Genomic DNA, 20,948 nt, shown 5'->3' on the forward strand with positions numbered 1-20,948 from the left:
CCCTCAAACTAGGTGGCATCTCACTTGGTGGCAACCAGATCACTCGAACACGAAGGTCCATGGTGTTTGAGTGGTCAGATGATGATGAAATTCTAGTGGCTCCTCCATCGAGCACTGAAGCACCTCCACGCAACACACGCACAGAGGAACAATTGAAGAGAGGTGAAGAAGTCCTTGAGCAGTGGGCGAGGGGAGTCCCCACACAGCAGGTGATAGGAGCTCCTAAGCAGTAGGTGATGGGAGTGCCCTAGTAGTAGGTGACGGGAGTCCCAGAGCGACGGGCGGAGGAAGCCCTAGAGCGACGGGCAAAGTAGAGGCTGACGGTGGAGGAGGTGGGACCTCCACCCTAGAGCATGAAAGTCGACCCCACGGCCGTGCCTAGGGGCTCAAGGAGGCATCGTTGGTTCAAGAAATTGTACCAGCAGACCAAACCATAAATATCCTTGCCTTGGAGTTACTTTGCTATTGTTTCTTAGCTTTTTGGCGATTGATGAGATGATCTGATGCAGTGCAAAGCATGCGGAGGATCTAACCCTGTCCATCTAGACTGTCGAGCAACCGAAGACTAGTCCCAGAGTAGAAGAGGTGCCGGTAGACCCCATCCCGGAGCCCCCAGTTGCTTAGCAACCTATGGAGGAGTCAACCGTAGCTACTGGTGGACTTGGTGGTGATGAGAGGTTGGCTTCAATGGTGGACGGGTCGGTGACAATGCCATAGGTGATGATGGAAACCATTGGGTATTCAGGGGTAGAGGCTAGAGCCGCCAATGTCGCGCTGGTGTTTAGAGTGGAAGGGCCTGTGGTGCTAATGGAGTAGATGACGCTGCCTAAGGCATCAAAGGGCATGGGCGGGAATGCTATGCAGCGATCGAGACCCTAGGTGGTGCCTCTAGCTGTGGTAGAGGAGGACGAGGTGGAAGAGATTGAGTGTGCTAAACCTTGACCCCAATCTATATGAATCCTTCGCAAGCGCGGTGATGAGGTGGTGGTTGTCGAGGAGGAGGACACCACCAGGGAGATGAGGAGACTGAAGTCTGCCCTTGCCGAAGTGATGAAACAAATCAAGGTCAGTACTGCATCTAGAGTGTTTGTCTTTGAGGTTGGAGATCGGAGTTCATCATTATCATTGTGCATTTGCAAGGGATAACTCAGACTACTGAGCAGCGGCACCAGCTGATAAAGAGGATGGAGCCCCTCATCGAGGAGAACAAAAAACTCAAGGAGGCGATGAACCTCATGGAGAGAAACATCCAGAGGGCCCAGTGTGAGCGAGACCTTGCAGAGTCCAACGTGTTGGACCTGGAATACTAGAAGGGCATCCTATCCGAGCAGCTAGCGACCGTGTCTAAGCAGCTATGGAGCAAGTCCAAGCAGCTAGCCACTGTATATGAGCAACTGAGGGGTGCTTTCAAGCTATTGGAGCAGCTGCGGAAAGTCTCTGAGCAAAAGAAAGGTATGTCCGATCAGTGAAATTACTTGGCATTGCTAAAGTATCATTATTACTAACAACCGTTGTGCCTGTAGAGGAACATACGAAGCTCAGCCAGCTATGCCAGGTCATCGAGCAACTCCGAGAGGAGAAGGCAAAGGAGTCTGAACGAGTAGACAAATTGGCCTGGGAGCTGAAAGGTGAGTACTTCCTGGTCGGAGTTACTGTTGAAGTAGTTTCCTTGCTTAATAGAATCTTGTAATGCTTGTAGACTACCGTCAGAGGGTCAAGGCATAGTTTGATGTGCTGGTGCAGGAGGCTAGGACCCAACGAGAGAAGTTCAACACCGTAGTCACCGGAGATAAATTGGTGCTCGACTATGTCGACCTAGAGGTGGCTCCTCAGCCTAACGATAGGCCACCACGCTCAGACACTATCATCCAGAGGTGCAAGGCGACGTGGGAGAGCTACAACCACAACGTCGTTGTTACTGCCATTACACATGCCCTTGCGGTGGTTCGGTCCCACTATCAATCCATTGGCCTTTAGGCAATAGGGGCCAGATTTGCCGAAGGGATGGGCGAGGCGGAGACCTAGCAGCTGGAGGATGAAGTGGAAGACGTGGCGAAAAAGCTGGCCAGCGACATAGACCTGTTTGGCGAGACAGACGACGATGGCGGAGCTTGGTGATCTATGTAGAGAGAATTATCTGCCACATCTGGAGAAGGTAGTTAGAGTGCGTGAGAGCATAGAAAACATTTATGTATTTGTATAAATATTATAAAGTGCATGTTTATGCAGCTTGCTCATATTTGCGGTGAAAAATCATTGTAGTAATAACCCTAATGCAATTATACATAGTATAAGTAGCATCCGAGCAATTAGTTCGTTATTGAACTCTTTGGCCTTAGCTAGCCCATAGTCTATAATGTCGAGCGTAGAGCCCGTACACGTGTAGAAGGAACATGCGTCACCAAATAACCGTAGCCGACCACCTATAATGCAGAGCGTGGAGCCCATAGCACTTGTAGGGAGAGATCGGAGATTGGGTCTTCTCCATAGAGCGTAGAGCAGAACATGTGCTATTCGGTGGTTGGTGAAATAACTTGGAGATAAACATAGTATAAGTGACATCCAAGCAGTTAGTTCTTTACTGAGCCCATGGCCTTGGCTAGCCCATAGTCTGTAACATCAAGCATGAAGCCCGTGCACGTGTAGGAAGAATAGGCGTGGCCAAGGGACCACAGCCGACCACCCATAACACAAAGCAAGGAGCCCATGGCACGTGTAGGGAGAGATCAGAGACTATGTCTTTTCCATAGAGAATACAACAGAACATATGCTGCTCGCTGATCGGCGAAATATCTTGGAGATTTGGAGAAAAGTGTTTGGTGATTTGGAGAAACCTGTTTGGCAAAATACGATGGCGATTTGGAGAAACATGTTCGGTGATTTGGAGAAACGTGTTCGGCGATATACGTTGGAGATTTCATATTGGAGTTCGTTATGGAGTAGCTTAGAGCTCGATGACCGTAATGGAGAAAAAACGGTAATGGAGACCAAAACTTTATTCATCATAAAGTGAAGAGTACATATCTAGAGCGTTTCAATGATAGAAACGTATAAGGTGTTCGTTGTGCCATGAGTTGGGGACATCAATTCTGTCTATGTCACATAGTGACATAGGTGATAAGACCCTGGTCGGATAACCTCTTTGACGATGTAAGGTCCTTCCTAGGGGGAGGAGAGCTTGTGCATCCCTTCGGTTCTTTGTTTTCTATGGAGAACGAGGTCACCGACAGCAAATGAATGACCTTTGATGTTGCGGTTGTAGTACCTCCACAAGCCTTCTAGATATTTGGTTGTGCAAACATAGGTGATTAGGCGTTCTTCGTCAGCCCTATCAACATCTTCTGTCCAAACAGCTATGGCTTGCTCTTCATCATAATTTTCCACCCTAGGTGCTCGGAAGGCAATATCCGCTGGTAGTTATGAAATGTCTTGACCCATCAGCTCGAGTGCCCACTTGACGATTCTTCCCATGGCATCCCTGTTTTGGACGAACTCACCAAGAGGGAAGAACGTCACGACCATCATTGGATGCGACTCGAAGTAGTGACGCAACTTCCTCTAGGCAATGAGGATGACGTATAGGAGCTTCTAGATTTAGGGGTAGCGGGTCTTGGAATCGGACAAGACCTTGCTAATGAAGTACACATGACGCTACACTTTGACGGCGTGTCCCTCTTCTTCTCGATCTACTTCCAGGGCAGCACTGGCCACTTGCGTGGTGGCCATAATGTAGAGTAGAAGCAGTTCCCCATCGGTTAGGGGGACCAGGATCGAGGCCTTTGTTAGGAGCTACTTGACCTTGTCAAGCGCCTCCTAGGCCTCGGGCATCTATTCAAAATGGTCGGCCTTCTTCAGAAGCCGATAGAGGGGGAGACCTCATTCACCGAGGCATGAGATAAAGCGGCTGAGCATGGCAAGGCACCGTGTAACTCGTTGTATCCTCTTTATGTTCTAAATCGGGCCCATTCACGTGATGGCTGAGATCTTCTTTGGGTTGGCTTTGATGCCATGCTCGGAGACGATAAAACCCAGCAGCATACCCCTTGGGACCCCGAAAACGCACTTCTCAAGGTTAAGCTTGATGTCGTTTGCTTGGAGTTTCGTGAAAGTTTGACCTAGGTCGACTATGACCTAATCAGCCCATTTGGATTTGACCACAATATCATCCACATAGGCCTCAATGGTTCACCCGATGGGATCCCCAAAACACTTGAGCATACAGTGTTGGTACGTAGCCCCTACGTTTTTCAGACCGAATGGCATTATGACATAGCAGAATGATCCAAATGGGGTGATAAAAGACGTCATGAGCTGGTCGAACTCTTTCATCATGATTTTATGGTACCCGGAGTACGCATCAGGGAAGCAAAGGGTTTTGCACCCTGAGGTCGAGTCGACTACTTGGTCTATGCGTGGCAAAGGAAATGGATCCTTTAGACATGCTTTGTTGAGACCCGTGTAATCAACACACATTCTCCATTTCCCACTCTTTTTTCATACAAGAACGGGATTGGCTAACCACTCGGGGTGGTATACTTCCTTGATGAACCTAATCGCCAAAAGCTTCACAATCTCTTCGCCGATGGCCCTACGTTTCTCCTCGTCGAAGCGACGCAGGCGCTGCTTTATCAGCTTAGAGCCTAGCCTAATCTTCAAGGTATGCTTAGTGACTTCTCTCAGAATGCCTAGCATGTCTGAGGGTCTCCATGCAAACAAGTCTCTATTGGCGCGGAGGAAGTCGACGAGCGTGCTTTCTTATTCGAAGAAAAGTGTGGTGCCAATGCACACCACTTTGCCCTTGGAGCCACTGGGGTCTATGAGGACCTCTTTGGTGCCTTCTATAGTCTCGAAAGACCTAGCCGACTACTTAGGGTTGGGTGTTTCTTTGACGATCTCTTCCCTGATGGACGCAAGCTCTTTGGAGGCGATAATTACCACGGCGTGTTCATAGCACTTGACCTTGCACTTGTAGACGCGCTGGAAGGAGATGCCGATGGTGATGACCCCACGTGGACCCAACATCTTTAACTTTAGATAGGTGTAGTTAGGGATGGCCATTAACTTCATGTAGCATGGACGTCCCAAGATGGCGTGGTAGGTTCTATGGAACCTGACTACCTCGAAGGTAATGGTCTCCATTCTATAATTAGTCAGATCCCCAAAGGTGATGGGCAGATCAATCTACCCAAGTGGCACGACCTGCTTTTCTAGTATGATGCCGTGGAAAGGCGCCCTGGTTGGCCAGATGCGTGATCGGTCAATGCCCATGGCATCGAGCATTTCGGCGTACATGATGTTGAGGCCGCTACCTCCATCCGTCAGCACCTTGGTGGGCCGCTTCGTGCTGATGATCATGTCAACCACAAGCGGATATCTTCCTAGCTATGGGTCACTTTCTAGGTGGTTGGTTCAATCAAAGGTTATGGCGTACTCCGACATTGGAGGAAAGTAGGTGTGGCCGGCTCGGCCGAATAGATCTCGTGGCGAGCAAGCTTCTGGCGGCGCTTGGAGTCATAGGCCGTCGACCCTTCGAAGATCATGAGGTAGGCATCCAACATCAGAAAGCCACCGTCCTTCCCCTCGGCGTTGTCCGCGGTCTGCTTGGGCTTCTTCCTTTGCTCCCCCTTGTTGGAGCATCCGGACAAGAACCGCTTCATGAGGACACAATCCTTGTATAGGTGCTTAATAGGGAAAGCATGGTTCGGGCATGGCCCTTCGAGCAGCTTCTCAAAGTGGTTCGAGGTACCCTCGGTGGGCTTTCGATCCCCCTTGCGGTTGGCGGTGGCCACGAGCAAGCTCTCGTGCCACCGCTTGTTCTTCTTCTTGTTGGGACGGTTGGAGGCACCTTCATTGGCTTCCTCATCCCGCTTCACCTTGCCTTTGAGACGGTCAAAAATCACTCCGACTGCCTCCTCGCCCAAGGCATGGCTGGTGGCGACGTCGAGGAGGTCCTTGGTGGTTCACGGGCCCTTACGTCCTAGCTTATGGACTAGGGACTCGTAGGTGGTCCCAGACAGGAAGGCTCCTATGATGTCGGCGTCGACAACATTGGGCAGCTCATTGCACTATCGGGAGAAGTACCGGATGTACCCACGAAGAGTTTCCCCGGACTTCTATCGGCGGAGAGAGCCAGAGAGGAGAGAGAGAGCGACGCTCAAAATGAATTAGGTTTAGGTGGGATACGGGGCGACGGGGGCGAGGCGGTTTATATACCCTTCCCCTTCCAATGGGCACATCCAACGGTCGAGAGGAGCACGTGAGGCAGATCAACGGCCCTAACTCGTGTCGCAGCCATGCCGATCTATTAACCATGCCATGCTTAGACCGGTACCATGGATCGAAATGGCGGCCCAGACATGGCACTATAGCCATGCCTGGGCCGGGGCCATGCTTTTTCATGCTGTGTCTAGGCCTGCCCATCGTGTTAGCGCCAAAATGGAAAAATATAGGCTCAGGGGTCCGCCACTGGCCAGCCAGCCAGCTGTTGCCATTTGTGGTTCGTCGACCCTTTCCTTTCTAAGTAATAAAAACTGCTCCTTTTTTCCTCCAAAAATGCCATCCCTGCAAATCCCCAACGCTACCAGATTGAGACCGGCCGGCAGGCACCTGCAGCTCCCCTCCCACCCCCTCCGCTCCGATTCGCCACCGGGCAAGGCATGCAGATCCATCCATCACCACCCGACCACCTCATGGTGATGGCCACCGCTGCGGCCGCCATGGACATGGATGCGCCGGCGGCGCCCGACGGAAACGCCGCCAACAAGGCGGCCAAGCAGGGGCGGCGCGGGCGCCGCGAGATGCGCCGGATCGAGGACTCCACGAGTCGCCAGGTGACCTTCTGCAAGCGCCGGAGCGGGCTCCTTAAGAAGGCGTACGAGCTGTCGGTGCTGTGCGGCGCCGAGGTCGCGCTCATCGTCTTCTCCCCCCGCGGCCGCCTCTACCAGTTCGCCTCCGCCGCCGAGTACGTACTACTCTCCTTTCCTTTCCTTGGTCCGCCTGCCCTAGCCGCCCGTAACCGCAGGTCGCGCCATGGCCTTTGTTCTTCATTCCTCTTTTGTTTGCTTCGTTTCGTCATCAGCCGTACGTGCCTACTTCCTTCTCTTTGCCGGCCATGTGTTTTTGGTTACTAATTCCAAGATTAATCCACGTCCAGTACGTGTGTGCATGAAATAGCTAGAATTAATGCCGCGGCGACATATGCAGATTATCCATTCATCATCGCTTGTTTTTTTCTTTCTGCATCCCACAAGCATGTATATACTCCCAAAAACGCTACGTTTGTCCATGTTAAAAGCTAGAATTATGTTTTTTTTAGACGGAGGGAGTATATCATACAGATACAGTAAACTGCTAGATCCACAACATTCATCAATTCGTGCATATTATTTCTTGGAGTTTAGATAGATTACAACACTGATACATACGTAGACTGACCGGTAAATTAAGTGCAAGTAGTAGAGAATCCTGCTCACTAATTCGAACAATAACGGAACTAGCACTAGCTATATGTATTTGTTTTTCTATTTTTCACTCTTCATTCAATTCATTTTTTATTCTCCCGGACCGGCCCTTTCTAAAGGTAAAAAGATAAACCTCTCAATACCCAGTCAGAATGCCCAAGAAAAGAAACAGTACCTCGCTCGCTGTGGCGATCAGTTCATTCGTACACCGTGCTTTCGTACAATTGGCAGTGGTCAGCGACATGCCTTTGACTTGCATCTGCAAATGCAGAACTACTATATGAATCGGGTTATTCTCCATTTCTTTAGTTAGTGGCAATTAGCAATTAATTCATAAACCTATAGCTGTAGCATGATTACACGAAACAACTTCTTTGTAATCAACAGTACATGAAATACAGTCAACAAACACTGTATATCTCTCCCACGCATGCCCTTGTTCTCTTTTGCATCATTGTGCAAAATCTCTTTTACCTAAAGCTAGCGCTCATAAAGTAATTCTCCATCTGAAGAGATAAAAATGTAAAACAAAAAATAGCCCTCTACTCAAACGATGTCTATATGCTAACCTATTATTACAGATAACTCTTAGTTGATCAAACGACAGATAGTCGTACCGGAACATGTATTGTAACTTGAACGCAGATCACTACCGGAGGCAGCACTCGGCAAAGGGCGATATACACTCGGCAAAGCCTTTGTCGAGTGTTACACTCGGCAAAGGGCGCTCAGTAAACAGTTTATCGGCAAAGACCTCTTTGCCGAGTGCACTTTATCGGGCACTCAGCAAAGTCTTTGCCGAGTGCCAATCCGACACTCGACAAAGAAAAGTGGTCGTGACGGCGAGCGCCACCGTGACGGCGGCTTTGCCGAGTGTCAAGGTCAAGCACTCGGCAAAGGTACCCGCTTTGCCGAGCGCCGTTGACTTAGACACTCGGCAAAGGTGGCCACTTTGCCGAGTGCCGCCGACAAGACACTCGGCAAACAGGCGACCTTTGCCGAGTGCCTGGCCCGTGGCACTCGGCAAATATGTGATGTTTGCCGAGTGTAATGGTCATTGCACTCGGCAAAGCATGTTCCCAGGTAGTTCCCAGGTAGTCACTTTGCCGAGTGTCATGGCCATTGCACTCGGCAAAGTGACTGAAAACAGTCTTTTTTATTTGTTTTTTTACATCCCATCCAAACAAACAGAAGATACATATAACAAACATCACCAACATCACATATATATCATCAACAGCACATATATATCACCAACACCACATATATATCACAAACGTCACATATATATCACAAACGTCACATGCCTCACAATATATCACAAATAAGTTCACAAGTAATCCAAGTGCTCCATCATCTTCAACCACAATTGCAAATAGAAGTACCATTAACAACCACAAGTATCATCACTGATTTGGTGAAGGATTCGCTGAAGCATGAGGATCGTTCGATGCCGCCGATTGATTCTGCACAAAGAAGAAGAGATTGCATGTGTGAGACAAGATAAATATATACCATACATGAATAAAACTTTCATGCTCCACTAGGTTTGGCCGTAAGCATGAACATACAAACTAAAACATTTATACTCATAGGAGTAGAATATTGAGGAGGTGGAGCGAATAGCGAAGGTGGCGGAACTACACCCTTAGCGGCGCCAAGACTTTGCATGTACTGAAGAATCTCTGCCATCCTCCGCCGCTCGGCCTCCCGCTCGGCCTCCACCCTCTCCATCTTCGCCTGCATCTGCTCCCGTATCCTCCTCTCTTGTTCCAGCTGGGCCTACAATATATTCACCCCAATATTACAATAATGCAAAGGAAAGGTATGAAAAAACCAATGAACGACGAATAAACCAGGAATAACCTCAAGTGCCTCCATCCGGTGGTGTGAAGTGTCCTGCCGAGGTCGTATGGCCGGGCTCTTGCTCGAATCTGGGAGAGACTGGGAGTAGCGGCCGAGTCGATTGCGCCATCGCCAATCCAGTACCGCCCATGCTTCTTGTCTCCTCCCACTCTCATGATGACTTCTCTATCAAGGTCCTCAGTGCTCGGATCGTACTATGGCCCATGGACCTCCCTTAACATCGATGTGTACTCACTGAGGCGGTTGTGGACGGTCGCATTGCTGTACGCCTCGGCCCTGTCCTCTGGGTTGTAGTCGACGTCGGACGTCGCCTTGCCCTTGTGGGCCATAGCAAATGCCTTGAAGATGGAGCAAGACTGGTCACCATGTGACGCCGACTGCGAGAAAAACAGCAAGATGATTAGAAATCATGCAGAATTGAGCGTTAGAATAAACAAATGAATTCGCGTACCCATGTTTCTGTGTATCCGCTAAGGCTGCGGCTGCCTTGATGGTGTGCTACACCTAGCATCATCAAACGCCGCTCCCGGCACAAGTTGTGCGTCTCCTCCCACTCGCGTGAGCACCACTTGTCCATCATCTATTCCCAGCACTGGGGATGCGCGGCGCACCAATAAGGAATCATCTATAGGCCATCAAGTACATGACATATTAGAAGATGAAATTAAGCCTACTTAATCTCAAAAGGAATCAGTATTAATGTTCTATATTTACTTGCAGGTATTGGTCTCGGGTCAGTGTCATGCTCCTTGCGTCCCTTTTGGTGACCTTCGTTCTAAGGACAGTCCCGTGCTAAGTTACGACGGCCTGGATGTACGCCTTGTAATGCATGTCCACGACGAGTTTTTTGCAGCATTTGGTAGCCACTGCATCTGCCCTGGCCTCATGTTTGTCTTGGCATCTAAAGAAATCCTACATACAAACACGATATATCCATTCATTATTTCAAGAATGTCCAATGAATGCGATGTATTGAGCAATGTAGTGCGAGGAGGATTTACCCACAGCTCTTACTTCACCCGCTCCGCCTTGTTGTTGAATACCCTGCGGGCCCGATCTGCAGCATTGGGGGCGGCGGTGTAGTGGTCAAACGAGTAGGCCGGTGCTGTCACTCCGGCGTACTCAACCAGGATAGGGAAGTCCTCCTTGCACAGAAGACCGAGGATGCCATTGACTTGGCGTGTGTGAGCACCTTCACTCGCCACAATCGTCCAGTTCCTGCCCAAGTGATTAAGAAAAATTATTAGTTTTTATTTTGATTTTCAACATATCATATAAAGTAGTGATAACATCTAAAGTTACTTACTTTTCCCCCTTGGGTTGAATCAGTGGGCGTCTCTCACGAGGTATCGGTCGCTGAGGGAGGCTCGCGGGACCTCGCAAGTAGACGCTCGACGAACTAGAGGAAGCAGAACCCCCTGCTATCGCCTCTTCCTTGTCCTCCTACGCGTCCTCCTATGCCTCCTCGGCGTCCTCCTAGGGCACCTACTCCTCCTCACGCGATGGGGTGGCAGGCGACGGCTCCCTCCTGCGGCTACTCCTCCTACTCTCCCCCGGTGCAGCGGTGCTTGTCCTTCGATACAAGAATGTTAGCTTCCTCATCCCACCGCCCACCATCTTTGTTCAATCACCTGCAATTAAAAAGAGTAAACCAATAAGCATAGATAAACAAGTACTTAGAAAGAGATGCAAAATAAACAAAATGTAATTACAAAATAAAATAGTATTACATGTATTAGAAATAATCTTCATGATCGGGATTAGCTGCATCATAAGTCTCATCATCACTATCAATCATGTCGAATTAATCAACACTACCCGAATGAGCAATGTTGCCATTGCCATTGTCTAAATGTAATCGCTCAAGCATTTGTAAGTCCTTCACATTTTGCACCTCATCTCCAGCGTCATCTTCAATAACCGTTTCATTGTCTACTTCCATTCCGATCGCTTCGGTTAAGTCTATCTCAAACCTCCCTTCTATTCCCTCTTTTTGAAAGAACTCTCCGTCATATGTGTTTGGGTCTAAGTTGTAATCTTCATCGTTTGGGACAGGCACTTTACCGTGTGCGATACCCTGTGCACAATATCCTAACCCTTCAGATGCCTTTTGGTTTGACACGCATATGGGAGATAATAAACTTGCATATCCTGTTGGGCCACAATATAGACATCGTCTTTTGGTAAGACGACATCCTGTCGAATTTCGACTAGACCAAGATTACAATATGTTCGTCTCGTTACTTCAGGATCAAACCAATGACATTTGAATATGACGGGATTAAAAGGTTTGGAACCATGAAACTTGAGTTCGTATATTTCTTCAATTCTTCCATAATACTTGACCTCATCAACGTCGGGCGTAAAAACTCCGAAACTTGTGGTTCTTCGATTGGGCCGACTCAGCTCGTAGCTTGTTGTGCGAAAGCGATATCCATTCACGTCATAACCGGAAAATGACCTAACCCTATAGGCAAAGCCATCGGCAACCTGTCTCAACTCGGCACGCATAGACGCATCCCTCTGGCCCTGCAAGCTCAAGCAGGATACATCGTTATATTATTCGCACGTACGAGTAACTTAGAATGTCAAACTAAGTACGAGCTAAATTGCACGGTATCTTCCGTTTGAACCAATAAATGAAATCGGGCATTCCATTTCCTGCACCCTATTTAAGAAGGGTATCTAGCTGCTGCGCGGTAGGATCCCTTGATTGACGCTAGAATTCATGAAGAAATTCCCTGTACCAACGAGAAACAAGGGGTCGGATGCAGAATAGTGACGACGTATTTAACAAGTTTGTTGAGAACTTACTGCATGTACGGCGCCACTTCGTCAAGGTTGGTCAACACGTATAGCATGATATGGCGCCACTCTTCATGATTCAAGGTCTTGGGGGTCGATGCACTTGCGCTTCCGAGTTGCCCTCGGAAAAGGCTGAGGTTCGATTCATTTTTGCCAGCATTGTAACGAGAGGGTAGATTATGCATGCTAGGGAGGTTGTCACCATAGTATGTTGTTGTGAAGTTCGTCACCTCCTCCAGAATGTATGCCTCTGCAATGGAAGCCTCGATTTTGCATTTATTTCTATATTTCTTTTGAAGAACCTTTAGACATCTCTCGATTAGATAGCACCAACGACCCTGCACGGGCCCACCTATTCGTGCCTCATACGGGAGGTGCAAAATCAAGTGCTACATCGAATTGAAGAAGCTGGGTGGAAAGATCTTTTTCAACTTACAGAGCAACACAGGTGCCGTTCTTTCCAAGTCAGCAATCACAGTCTGAGATAACTCCTTGGCACAAAGCTGGCAAAAGAAATAGCTCAACTCTACCAGCACTAGCCAGACATGCTCAGGGATATAGTCTCGAACCATTGCCGGAAGAAGCCGATCAATCCATATGTGGTAGTCATGACTCTTTATCCCTAAGACTCGCATAGTAGATAAGTTCACTCCCCTCCTCAGATTAGCTGCATACCCATCAGGGAACATTAATGTCTAGATCCATTCTAGTACTTCCCTCTTTTAGGGCTTGCTCAAGACAAAATCGGCCTTAGGCCTTCTCCATGTCTTGCCGCGACTAGAAGGCTTCATATATTGGTTTGGTCTATTGCATAACGTTGCCAGATCCACTCTAGCCTTAACGTTGTCCTTTGACTTGTCAGGAATGTCCATGATTGTTGCCCAAAGTGCCTCGGCGACATTCTTTTCAGTGTACATTACATCAATGTTGTGTGGAAAGAGAAGGTCATCAAAATAGGGGAGCCGAGTCAAGCCTGACTTATGAGTCCACATATGTTGCTCTCCATATCCCACAAAACCACCTTTTGGATTGACCACGAGACCATCTATCTGTTCATGAACCATGGCACCAGTCATTATCGGTGGTGCAGGGTCTGTCACTATGACACCTTTCGTAAAGTTCTTGATGTCTCATCTGAATGCATGGTCAAGAGGGAGGAATTGCCGATGTTTATCGAACGATGAATACTTGTCACCATTCTGCAACCAAATGAACCTCAGACCTTCCTTGCATACTGGGCATGGGAATTTCCCATGAACACACCAGGTGCAGAATATCCCATACACCAGGAAGTCGTGCAGGGAGTAGTGGTACCAAACATGCATTTTGAAGTTTTTCTTTGTAGCTCGATCGTATATCCATACCCCTTTCTCCCAAGCACGGACCAATTCATCAATCACAGGCTCGATGAACACACCCATATTATTCCCCGGGTGTCTAGGAATTATCAACGACAAGAATACGTTTTGTCGTTGAAAGCATACGTCGGTGGGGAGATTGAGGGGGATAATGAACATGGGCCAACATGTGTATGGGGCAGTCACCATAAGGATTGAACCCATCTGTTGCCAGCGCAACACGTACATTACGAGCCTCTTTAGCTTTCTCATGATGAATGCCATCAAAGTGGGTCCATGCTTCACCATCGGATGCATGTACCATCCTGTCAGGATTGTATCGTTTGCCATTTTTGTGCCATGTCATCTGTTTCGTGGATTCCTCGGTCATGTATAGCCGTTGGATCTTCGGTATGAACGGAAGGTGCCGTAGGATTATCACAGGAATATCAAGCTACCTCTTCTGGCCATTACCAGAATCTACCTCTAGGAACCTAGAGGATTTACACTTTGGACAGTACTTTGCTTTCACGTATTCTTTCCTAAATAGGAAGCACCCCTTCGGGCAAGCATGTATCTGCTCATACGGCTTCTTAAGTGCATGAAGGAGTTTCTGTGACTCGTGCATGCTCTTTGGCAGAAGGTGACCCTCCAGAAACAGGCTGCCAATAACTGTCGACATACCATCGAAGGCATCTCGACTCAGGCTATATTGGGACTTTAACGCCATTATGCGTCCAATGACATCCAGTTGAGAAACCTTTGTCTGGCCGTGAAGGTGTTTCTGTGCCACAGCAAACATGTCGTAGAACGCCTTTGCAGTTGCCTCTGGCTCCTCCTCCGTACGTCTTTCAACGAACTGTGCCTCATGATAGTCATTTAACATGTCTGCTACCCCGACATCAGCATCATAATCCTCGATGCGTGGTCTCGCCACCTCCTCTTCATACGATCGGCTTCACCATGATAGACCCAACAGGTATAGTCTGTCGTAAATCCATTCTTTCAAAGATGTTCCCCTATGACCTTCTTCGTTTGTCTTTTCCTATTTGCACATTTGTTGTAGGGACAACAAATTTTACTCGCTCCTTTAGCAGCCACGCTAAATGCCCGTTCCAAGAAAGCATCGATCTTGTTAATCCATTCATTGGTGACCTGACCCTGACTTGCGTGGCCCATGTACATCCACTCACGGTCCTCCATCCTCAACATATATAGCGACGAGTAATATAAACATCAATTGCATCTACACGACGTTCCTACTATCTAATAGGTGAGGATAGGTCCTAATCCCACGCGAGGATCCATAGATGAGGTTAGTTTCCATGCTCTACTCCTATCCGAGACAGAATTTCGGTAGCACCTCCCCGCTGTTCTCCAAATACACGTCCTGCTAGAGAGAGTGTGTATCCGGAGAACAAAAGGGGATGATGTCGAAACTCTGTCTCGGATCGGAGCAGACCATAGAAACTAACCCCACCTACGCATCCGTGGGCTGTCCAAAAAACGTGGACAATTCAAAACAGATACGGTTTTAGATATAGAAATATCTGCATATTTCTAGTCGTATCTCTTTCGAACGGGAGATGTCTAACTGGGTTACGTGATCTACGACCATGATACGGAAAGAGGGGTTATACCTAGGGTGGCGGTGGAGTCAGGCCAGCGGGGCCGTGGCGGGTCGGTGCAGTGGCGAGGCGATGCGGTGCAGGCAGACCCGCAGCGGCGAGGAAGGCCATCGGGGTCGTCGAGGTACTCCAGCTCCGCTCCGACGGGCTCTTCTCTACAAAAAAAAGAAACATAAAACTGTCAATACAAAATTTCGGCAGCACCTCCCCTACACGGTGAGGTTTCCAAAATCTGCAAGAAAACCAACGGCACGCTGGCTGACCTGCACATATATATGAACGGCACGATGGCCGACATGCATAAGATTATGTAAGGAACACCTAGCAACGTAATCAGGATAAGCAAGGATCAGGGATTACAAATTCAGGATCTGTATCCCATTACTAATATATTCCATAAGCTATATTAATTTATGACAAACATCAATCCATGCATCCACAATCCATCCATGCTAAACCTCAGATTTGCAACTATGCACCATAACCAGCGTCCACGAAGGCACCCTAACCAAGACATCTTAATCTATTCATGCATCCACATCCATCAGGCGGAGACGGCATAGGGGCTCACCACTGCAAGGTGACCGAGATGGCTGGATGCGGGATGCCTCTGCTGCGGGGCTGCACCGCACCCCGGCGGCGTTGCTGCGGCGCCGCTGCAGGAGCGCATGAGGGTGAAGGCGCCGTTGCTTCGGCGGCCTCCTTCTCTTCCTCCTTTTCCTCCTCTCCTCCTCTCCTTCTCTCTTTCTCCTCTTCCTCCGGCGGCGCGGTGCTAGTGCGGGAGGCGCTGGCACGGGCGCGTGGGCGGCACTGTGCTGGCGCGCGGGCAGCGACGACGCGGGCGCGAGCGGGGGGCGGCGGTGGCGCTGGTGCGTGCGCGCGGGCGGGCGCGGGCGCGCGGGCAGCGGCGGCGCTGGCACGTGCGCGTGTGCGTGTGTGCAGTGTGTGTGGGCCGGCCCAGCCGGTGGGGTTAAATCCCCCTTTGCCGAGTGCCCCCGATTTGGCACTCGGCAAAGGTTTTTTTACTTTTTTTTACTTCTTTGCCCAGTGCCACCTGGCCTGGCACTCGACAAAGAGGTTTTTTTTTAAAAAAAATCTTTGCCGAGTGGCCCCGATCTGGCACTCGGCAAAGTATTTTGTATTTTTTTAAAATTCTTTGCCGAGTACCAACCGGGCTGGCACTCGGCAAACAGGGGTTTTTTAAAAAATTTTAAAAATCTTTGCCACACTTACAGCTCGCTTTGCAGTCTTCTTTGCCACCTTGTTCTTCTCTATATTGTCCACACTCCTATCATGGTACAAGCGTCTATAGTATTCTTTCTTCTCCTAAATAGCCTTTTGAACTTTCTCGTTCCACCACCAAGTATCTTTAGCCTCGCCTCCACTTCCTTTGGTTACCCCACACACCTCTGAGGCCACCTTCGGAATGTTGGTTGCCATCTTCTCCCACATGTTGTTTATGTCAACTTCTTCCTTCCAAGAGCCCTGTTTGATAACCCTTTCCCTGAATACTTCTTACGTCTTCCTTTTAGTTTTTACCACTTTGTTCTTTCAAACTTAACTTGTTTATCTCTACGGGCACGCACCTGAAAACGAAAGTCTGCAACCAAAAGCTTATGTTGAGAAACAACACACTCCCCTGGTATCACCTTGCAACCCAAGCATGCTCGTTTGTCCTTTCTTCTTGCGAGGACAAAGTCAATCTGGCTAGAGTGTTGTCCTCTACTGAAGGTCATTATATGAGATTCTTTCTTTCTAAAGAAAGTGTTGGCTATCATTAGATGAAAAGCTACCGCAAAGTCCAGAACTTTCTCCTCCTGATTCCTACTACCATACCCAAAACCTCTATGAATTGTCTCAAAACCTACGCTTGTAGACCTACATGCCCATTAAGATCTCCTCCTATAAAAAGCTTCTCACTACTAGGTATAGCTCTAATCAGGCCATCTAAGTCTTCCTAGAACTGTCTCTTAGCACTCTCATCGAGGCCTACTTGAGGGGCATACACACTAATTACGTTCAAGACCAAATCACCAATGACAAGCTTGACTAAGATAATCCCGTCTCCTTGCCTTCTCATTCCTACCACACTATTCTTGAGGCTCTTATCAATCAAAACTCCTACTCCATTTCTATTCGTGACTGTCCCTATGTATCAAAGCTTGAAACCTGTATTGTCCACCTCCTTCGCCTTCTAACCCTTTCCATTTAGTCTCTTGAACGCATAATATATTTACACGCCTCCTAGTCACGGTATCAACTAATTCTCTTAACTTACCTGTAAGCGACCCTATATTCCAACTACCTAAACGGATCCTAGTTGGTTCAACTAGCTTCCTTACCCTTCGCACCCGTCGACTCAGATGCGAAGACCCGTGCTCATTTTTTACTACACCCGGGCACCGATGTAGCGCGCCACTAAGGATGCGACGACCCAATCCTTGCTCACTTGACACCGTGCCCAGATCACGACACGGCGCGTCACGGGGGTGACGACCCGGCCCTTGCTCATTTAATACTATACCCAGGTTCCAATATAGCGCGTCGCTAAGAGGGTTACGCCCCAACGGTTTTCTTTCGGGTTTCATCTCCATTAGAATGTCTAGATTTAACGCTGGCTCGCCACGTCTATCACAACCCTCCTCCTTTACCAGGGCTTGGGACCTGCTATGTTGAAACAACATAGGTGGAGTTACTTCTTAATCTGATGAATGACATATATTTGATTTCATCTTTCTAAGCTCATTAATTTGTGTTATTTCTCAATACTGTTGGTTCCTGATTTGGACTATGCCCTTCAAGCCCACTATCACAAAAAAATATTCATAATCGTTTCATTTGGATCCAGACCTTAATTAGAAGAGCTATTTAGTTCAAAAGATACTACCTTCCTCCTGAAAAAGATGCAATTCTAGTTCTCTTCTTAGTCAAATTATCTAAAGTTTGACCAAATTTATGTAAAAGGGCATCAATATTTATGTCACCAAATAGCTATAATTATTAAAAATATATTCAATGAAGAATGTAACGGTACTTCTTTGGTATCATAAATATTGATACTTTTCTATATAAACTTGGTTACACATAAGATGGTTTGACTTGGAACTATGCTATAGAATTGCATTCTTTTCTGGATGGATGGAGTACTTATGGAAGAATTTCATTGAATACATATAGTGGAGTTAAATACACCGGCGGCCCTTAAACTTGTGGCATTGTGCCACTTAGGTCCACGAACTCCCAAACTCGAAATTTGACCCCTGAACTTGTTAAGCGGTGCACCACAGGTCCATACCCCTTCGAGAGATGCTGACTAGGATGAAATTTTACGAAAAGCACCCCAAGTCATGTTCTACCTCCGTATCCCTCGTGGCCATCCATTTCCTCACGAAAACGGGATGTGAACATGTTCTCCCTCGCAGTTGCTTCCCTCGTGGCCGGTCGTCCACCTGCACGGTCCCCGGCGCCGCTTCCCTCGCGGCGGCGTGAGAAAATGGGATCGGGCTGGCCCTGCCGGGATGCCTGGCCAGCCACGCCTCTGTGGACATGATGCTGTCCCCGAGGTCGCGGACGCCCTGGTATAGCAGCACGCTCCCGGAGCTTGCGTGCCCATGACGTCCGTCGCATAGTTCACCTCTGGGGCGCCAGGAGCCAGTGGGAGCAGCGTTGCCGGCCGTTGTGTCGCCGTTGTCCACGGCAGTGCTGTCGCTGGCGTCATCAGATTATTGATGCTGCCACGATTGCCACCGGATTAGCCAGGAAGAAGAGGGCACCGTCAGCAACAGATGGCATGGTGCAACGCCTGCCCCCTATGGCCTGTGCTCACCATGCCGACCACGGTTGGAGGGGAGGTCGCTGCTGCGGTGAATGGCCGCGTCAGGAAACGTGCGCCCAAGGACAAGGACAACAGCAAGCCGGAGTCATCCAAGCGCCTAGGCAGAGGGCCGCCGCTAAGCAGCGGCAGCGAACGGCAGTAGAAAGGACACGATCACCGCCGCCAATGCGAAAAACCTCGTCATCGAGAAGCAGCCGCTGCTAGCAACGATCTTCAGATCGTCCCTGTTCTACCGCTACCAACGCCAAGCAACAGGAGGAGAAGGAAGCAGAACGCCGCGGCCTTGCCAAGCGGCGGCAGCAGGCGCAATGTGGTCGCTAGGAGGAGCAGCACGGTCGTGGCGGCAACGACAACAGTGAAGAGGCGCACCATACTGACATGGCTGATCGACACTGGTTTCCTGTCCGACAGAGAGAAGGTGTTCTACGTGCCAGTGAACAGCGGCGAGGGCAAGGTTGTCTCGGGCGTGGTCACCAGGAGTCCAGGACGGGAGTCCACTGTGGCTGTTGTGACGCCGTCGTGTTGCTGCTGGCGTTAGAGGTGCACGCCGGCCGTGATCCCGTGCAGCAGCGGTCGTGGGAAAAGCTCCTGCTGGTGTCTGGCAGCTCCCTCCCGGACCGCATGCAGGAGGCGTGGGAGAAGGAGAAGCCCACTACTGCCGATGCATGCTGTGAGCCTATGACAGCACCCGCCCTGCGCGTCTGATGCTTATGACAGCACCACGAGGGAGACGACTGGCGGCGGACGCCACGGGCGAGGGAGACGGACGGTGGGTCGCGAGTGCCGTGGCCAGCCAGACGTAGAACATGTTTATAGCAGGGTGTTTTTTGTAAAAAAAATTATCCTAATCAGGGCCTCCGGAATGGGTATGGACCTACGGTGCACCGCTTAACAAGTCTAGGGAGTCAAATTTCGATTTTGAGAGTTCATGGACCTAAGTGACACAGCGCCACAAGTTTAAGGGCCGCCAGTGTATTTAACTCCATATAGTGGCTACAACACATGTTCGTTATCATGGTTTCGTACATATATGGTAGTTGGGTCACTTGTGACTTGTGCACCATAGATATGGTATTCTCCAGAAGATAATCTCCTTGTGTATTTCCTGATTTTTCGTGCATACTATGGAAGTCATGTGCCAACCAAAAAGAAGAATGAATATGAATAGTTCATATCAAAAGGGAAACACCAAAGCCCCACAAACTTTCTTCTTAAAATAATCCATGTTAGCACATTTAGTCTTTGAATACTTAATTATCCACAACATATCAAGGTTTTCAAAATGTCTAGTCAATCCTAGTCGTCGCCACTGTAAAAACCATCTGATTAGTCACCATTAGTCATTGACGACTAGCCAACTAGTTGACTCGATGGTATAGCTAGCTGTTATGTATATTCCAGGACCGATATATACTATACATTATATTGTATAAAGCTAGAGAACCAACCAACAAGTAAGCATAGTAGCAGAGATCAGCAACAGTAGTGGAGCATGAGGCAAAGCAGCATCCAGCAGAGCAAGAGGCAAAGGGAAGAATCGTAGAGGAGGCAGAGGACATAATCACTGTAGCAGCAAGAAGCCAAGAAGATGGAGGAGTACCGAAAGGACAACAGGAGAAAACTTCATCATTTGTTAGAGGAGAAGAAGGAACCCTAGGTGCCGCTGCTCGGCGGATGAATTGTATATTGTGCGTGCCTTGCCCTTGCGTTTGTGGGGATGGGATCCCCTAGACAAATCCCATTAGTGATTGAGGAAGAGTAGCCCACCAAGGAAGTGAAGAGAGTTGGTGCAGCTAGATGAAGAGCGCTGGCCACAATGTGAATTGATGTTGCGTCGGCAGCTTGAAGCGGATGCATGACGGCGCACACAAGAAATCATGGACTAGGAATAGGCATGAGTCTAGCTTCTTTCCTGTAAGGCTCTTGCTTTGAAAGATAACCCTAATGGGACAAATATTGGTAGCTGAAACCAAGCCCTCGTGCATTGGCTAGTCCGACAGCAACACAAACCTTGTTG

General features: G+C 48.8%; 1 protein-coding gene across 1 annotated transcript; it reads left to right on the plus strand.

The window, feature by feature from the left end:
* Positions 1 to 6,656: 6,656 nt before the first annotated feature.
* LOC136532390 (MADS-box transcription factor 58-like) lies at positions 6,657 to 18,585 on the plus strand. Its single transcript, XM_066524999.1, has 2 exons — positions 6,657 to 6,961; positions 18,519 to 18,585. Exons 1-2 carry the CDS (start codon positions 6,657 to 6,659, stop codon positions 18,583 to 18,585), a joined length of 372 nt encoding a protein of 123 aa, XP_066381096.1.
* The last annotated feature ends 2,363 nt before the right edge of the window (positions 18,586 to 20,948 follow it).

Source organism: Miscanthus floridulus, unplaced genomic scaffold (assembly GCF_019320115.1).
Source record: "Miscanthus floridulus cultivar M001 unplaced genomic scaffold, ASM1932011v1 fs_60, whole genome shotgun sequence".
Lineage (NCBI taxonomy): Eukaryota > Viridiplantae > Streptophyta > Magnoliopsida > Poales > Poaceae > Miscanthus > Miscanthus floridulus.

Excerpts from the sequence above, each read along its gene's own strand:
- LOC136532390 (XM_066524999.1), top strand. The coding sequence starts at position 6,657 with ATGCAGATCCATCCATCACCACCCGACCACCTCATGGTGATGGCCACC. Across the intron at positions 6,962-18,518 it reads CAGTTCGCCTCCGCCGCCGA|TTGCTTCCCTCGTGGCCGGT; the intron begins GTACGTACTACT and ends TCTCCCTCGCAG.